Genomic DNA, 5384 nt, shown 5'->3' with positions numbered 1-5384 from the left:
TATCACCTATAGAATTTATTGAAACATAAAAAAGTAATTTGAATTAAGAGAAGCATAAATAGGTGAATAGGGATTTATGAATAAATATCCCTTATGTATGGAAAAGATTATGGTACACACATTTCAAAAGGTGTGTACCGTATGTACCTTTTAATTAAAAGAAAAAATGACAAAATTTCATACTTTCTGAGTTATAACTAAAAAAAAAATCATAACCAAACAACACATGAGGCATAATAAAAAATCTTATGAGTCATAACTAAAGAAGAAAATTAGTCATAATTAAAAAAATAAAAATAGCATAGCTTAGGGGTGCCAATGTTAGGGGTATGTATAATAGAGTTTCTCCTTATTTATATAATATATATTTTTCATTATAGAAATAAGTAATAGAGGTACTTACGTGTAAGTCTTGATAGATGGATTTATTATCTAATAGTTTCTGTGATAATTAATGGTATTTTTATCAAACACTATTTTTTTTTTTTTAAAAGGGAACTTATGTGTAGGTTGTAATAAGTAAACTTATCGTCTAATAGGTCCTATGGGAAAAATTTGTCATAAAAAAGTATCACTAATTTTAAGTTTTAACGACAATTTATAAAAATCATAACAAAAAAGTCACTAATTGTCAATTTTTAGTGACATATGTAAAAAATTGTCACAAAAAAATTATTTTTGGCACCAATTTTACCAAGACTTATTTTCAATAGGACTTGATGAGAATTAAATCCAACTATTATGACCTATTAATAGTTTACTATAAAAAAAAAATCACTAATTGTTAATTTTTAATGACAGTTTGAATTTTTTGTTACAAAAAATATCACTAATTATAAATTTAGCGATAGTTTAAAAAATTAGCACAAAAAAAATGTCACTAATTTTCAACTTTAACAATAATTCTAAAAATTCGTCACAAAAAAAAATCACTAATTATATATTTTAGCAACAATTTATAAAAATTATAATAAAAAAATTTATTATCAAAAAAATTTTAACCATATATATAAAAAATCGTCAGACTAACTATAGGATCTTTGGATTCACCCAAAAAAAAAAAGAACTATAGGATCTTTAGTTAAACAATAACATTATATTTTATTTCATTTTATTTTATTTTACTAACAAAAAGAACTCTGTTGAACAAGACCAAGATTCGCTCTTGGTGGTGATTTTAGCAGCTCCAGAAAACGAAAACCAGAGAGAGATGGGGGTTTTGATTAAGCTAATAGATGCAGTTCTGTTATTGTTCTTCTTGGTAGTGATTTTAGCAGCTCGAGCTTTCAATGCACAAGTGTGCTTTCCTTCTAAGTTCTTCCCAAACTTCCTTGTTGACCAGAATCTCTGGTTCACAAGCGAGTACGATGATTACTTGCTCATTGAAAAGCCCTCTTCCTTTGTTGGGCTTATGTGGCTCAAGCTTCTCTTCCAGTTGCCACTTGCCATTGCAAATCTTTATGCTATTCTTGTGGGAGGGAAGCCCTGGTTCAATTCTACTTGTCTAGTCTATGGAGTCTCTGTTTTTATTGGAATGGTATTTTCCTTTTTCTTTTCATTTCTTTGTTTGGTTCTCGGGAAAATTTTGTATAATTTATTGTGATGATATAGTTACGATACAACGGGTTCCAGAGGGAATGGGTCGGACTGGTCCACGCTTCTCCAACCGATATCTGAATAGCCAAGCCCACCTGAGAACCTGCACAGGAGTTCAACGGGGAACGGGGAGTCCCCTAGCGAACCCTCCGACAAGCAAGTTAGAGAGAGAGGAGTAGAATGTAAAGATAGGAATGGGAGATAGAAAACTTAATCTTCTTCTTGTCTTCAACGTCTGCTTATATCCTTTGGTAATCATTTCATCGTCCCTTCCGACCTGCCACCTTGGCCGAAAGTCTATGCTGTAGCTTACCTTGTTCAGGGTGAGGGGGTGTTGTTCCGACAAAGAGGTGTTGTCGTAATAAATGCTGTGATGGGCTGCATTAATGGCGATGTGCAGTGGCAATAACTTTGCAGATCTTTGTCTGCTGATATGGCTTGTCCTTTACCTGCCACATGTTTGAATATCATTAGTTCTTCGTGCCATGTTGACTTCTCCCTGTTTAGGGTCTCATCAGTTGGGTTATGTGTTGGGCTCTAAGTGATGAGCTTGGGTTGTTCATAGTGGGCTATAACCTTTGTGGGCCTAACCACGTCAGTAGTCCCCCATTCCCAAGTGCAGCTTTAGCCCAACGAAAGGAATACTAATGGAGAAGATGAGGAGGACCGACCGCGAAGGCTGGCCGAGTGGAAGGACCGACCATGAGGAGGACCAACCGCGAAAGGTGGCCGAGTGGGAGGGCCGACCATAAGGAGGACCAACCGCGAAGGGTGGCCGAGTAAATGGGCCGACCATGAGGAGGACCGACCGCGAAGGGTGGCCGAGTGGACGGGCCGACCATGAGGAGGACCGACCGCGAAGGGTGGCCGAGTGGATGGGCCGACCATGAGGAGAACCGACCGCGAAGGGTGGCCGAGTGGGAGGGCCGACCATGTGGAGGACCGACCATAAAGGTTGAGGTGGGGGGGCACGGGGCACAAGAGGCGGCGTGTCACGTGATGACTTGAAGTGGAAAAGACAAGGTAAGGGGAGGTGGCAGTGAATCGTGATCGTACACGTGGCAGCATCTCGTGGGGAGGGAGATTAGGCGTTGGGCCAAAAATGAAACGATAGGTCATGATGGGTGTTAAAAAGACAATTTTGGCAGATGTTTTGAAAAGTTTTCAAACTGGCGAAAAGTAATTGTGACCCTTGGAATACGGGCAAGCCTTGGGCTTTTGGTATTATTCGATTTACCTACTTCTTTGCAAAAAATCAAAACATTCCAAGTGTTAACTCCTTTGTTGCTGACGATACACCTCTGCAACATTTCTTGAATTTTCTTACACCCGCTTCTGAAGCTATTCGTAGGCACACCACAGAGATGGCTCAAGAAGAAGCTGAGACCGCCAAGGTTGATCCGTTTGGGGATGACGACGCAGTGGAGCTGGCGGAGCAGTACCGGACGGAGAGACAAGTGGAGAGGGTAGGGGAGCCGGTGGTACAATCCCATTCTTCCACCATGATAGCGGCTCCAAAGCCAATCAGCCAGGCGGAACCAGATCACTGGCATACGAAGGCTGACAAATCAACGGTTACTGCGACGGACTTGGAGGTTATGTGTGAAAAATACCAGGTTCCGGCTGACATAGATTTACTGTTGCCGTCGTCAACGGAGAGGCCATCCGACGCCCGGTCGGGGAAGTTTGCCTTGTACGAGGAAGCATTGAAAGGAAGACTGAGGCTGCCACTTTCGCAAGTGGTGGTTGATGTCCTAAACCGGTTGGAGGTAGCGCCGGGGCAACTAATGCCCAACGCGTAGAAGATTGTGTTAGCCTGTGCAAGTGCATGGTCGAAGGCGACTGAAGGGGCGACTATGACGGTGGACGAATTTTTCGCGTGTTATAAGGCCTCAGGACAGCAAGAGACTTGGGTGACGTTGTAGGCGGCGGCAGGGAGGGGTCTGGTGACGGGGCTGCCATCATCCATTAAGGGTTGGAGGCCGCAGTGGTTTTACGTGTCCGCGAATTGAGGGTTTGGGGTGCGTACGGTGTGGAGAGTGCCCACTAAATCTGTGGAGCCAAAACTGGGGCCGGCAGCAGAGGAGAGGATAAAAAAGGTGAAGGCATGGAGGGAGAAGGAGGGAGTCAGGTGGAATGAACTCATTCAACCTTCAGCCTTGTTTTCAGCGGGATTAGGCCCTTAACCGAGCGTTGGAGATCTGGGACGGGCTGAACTAGAGGCGAGGAGGAAAGCGCAAGAGGCTGAGGATATGGCCATCCTTGCCAAAGCCAGTAAGTTCAAAGAGTCCCAAGCAGACCGACGGCCAAAACCGATCGCGAGGGAGAGGATCCGACCTCGCCCCAAACCCCTGGAGGAAAAAGACTTAGGTGGATTTGAGCCACGACCGCCCCCCAGTTGATCCTTTGAAGGAGAGGGCCTACAAGGAGATGGAGGTGGAGGGTGTGGTAAAGAAGAAAAAGAGAGTGAGGAGAAGTGAAGAAGAGCCTGCCTTAAAGAGGAGGAAGGAGATGACGGCGGAGGAGACCCCCATGGCCAAGGAGGCAGGAGAGGAGGGGGTTAGGGGAGATCCCAAGAAGGGTGGTTGCCCCAGAAGTGGTGGATGTCGCCTCAGAGGTCATGGAAGTCGTCCCAGTAGTGGCGAAGATCGCCCAAGAAATTCAAGTAGAAGTTGAGGCAACTGGCCCTGAGCCAAGGGGAGAGGAACAGCCCTAGGGGGGTCCTGCGTCCCAAGGAGGATGAGGGGTCAGGCTACGACTGCGATCTACCACGCTCGCGCGGTGTCTAAGCGACTGGAGGGAGAAGAAGGCCCAGCCAGGGCAACTACAGATCGCCTTGTTGGGATCGTGGACGAGGCGGCTGTGCGCTCGGTAGCCAGGTTCAATGAGGCTGAGCTGCTAAGGGGGTTATGCTCTGCCCAAATGGAAGTAACCACCTTAGCTGGGGCTCTGCTGAGAAAGGCGGCTGCTGCAAAGGTCAAGTCAGATGAGGCCAAGGCTCAACTTGCAAACTTCAAAAAGGAGAGTGTAGGATGGAAGAAGGCTGCGCGAAGCGCGTACTCCAGAGGTTGGCAGGAAGCAGAAAAAGCTAAAAAGATACAAGTGTTGGCCATTGTTCACTGCAATGTTGCCGACCGAGCCCAAGCTGAGCTGATCGCGGTCAAGTTGGAACTAGAAGACGAACACCGTCAGGTTGTGTCGCTCGAGTTCCAGCTGGCTGGCGAGCAGAAGAAGCTGGGGGATGCTCAAAGGGCCTGCGCGGTCGCCATTGAGCGACATGAAGAGGCTATGACTAGCAATGAAGAACTACGCGCCCAGCAAATCAAAGAAAATGAAGAAGCAGACGTGAAGATTACTGGGCTGCAGAAGGGGCTGGAAGACGAGCGTGCTAAGGCAATGGAGGAGAGGGCGAGCCTGTAGAAGGAGTTGGAGGAAGAGAGGGCCAAGACGGCCTCTGAAAAGGCGAGCCTGCAGAAGGAGTTAGAGGAAGAGAGGACCAAGGCAGCCTCTGAAAGGGCAGCATACCCCGATCTGTATGTCGCAGCAATAGAACAATTCAAGGGGTCTGCTGGATTTCAGATGGCGATCGATGCTGCGGTCGCCAGCAGCGTGGCGAGGGAGGTGTCTGGAGGGGTGGGCCCGTCTGGAACGACCATTGGGGGCAGGACCGAGGCAGAAGTGATTGAGAGCTTCCAGCGGTCAGACTTCTATAAACATGAAATGGCTGAGTTCTGGGATAGTGGCTAGAAGATGTTCAAGCGTAAAGCTAAAGAACTGTTCCCAGGCTT

The 5384-nt window shown here is 46.0% G+C and overlaps 1 protein-coding gene across 1 annotated transcript; it reads left to right on the top strand.

The window, feature by feature from the left end:
- The first annotated feature begins 1210 nt into the window (after positions 1-1210).
- On the top strand, positions 1211-1677 carry LOC114256783 (uncharacterized). Its single transcript, XM_028196462.2, has 2 exons — positions 1211-1537; positions 1612-1677. Exons 1-2 carry the CDS (start codon positions 1211-1213, stop codon positions 1675-1677), a joined length of 393 nt encoding a protein of 130 aa, XP_028052263.2.
- Positions 1678-5384: the final 3707 nt, after the last annotated feature.

Source organism: Camellia sinensis, chromosome 10 (genome assembly GCF_055761805.1).
Source record: "Camellia sinensis isolate YWXY chromosome 10, ASM5576180v1, whole genome shotgun sequence".
In the NCBI taxonomy this organism is placed as follows: domain Eukaryota; kingdom Viridiplantae; phylum Streptophyta; class Magnoliopsida; order Ericales; family Theaceae; genus Camellia; species Camellia sinensis.
Note: the sequence above shows the minus strand (reverse complement) of the source record. Positions and strands in the feature narration are given on the sequence as shown.

What these genes read in the sequence shown, in the direction of transcription:
- LOC114256783 (XM_028196462.2), top strand. Translation starts at nt 1,211, where the DNA reads ATGGGGGTTTTGATTAAGCTAATAGATGCAGTTCTGTTATTGTTCTTC. An exon ending in TCTCTGTTTTTATTGGAATG is followed by an intron (nt 1,538 to 1,611) that starts GTATTTTCCTTT and finishes GTGATGATATAG; the next exon opens with TTACGATACAACGGGTTCCA.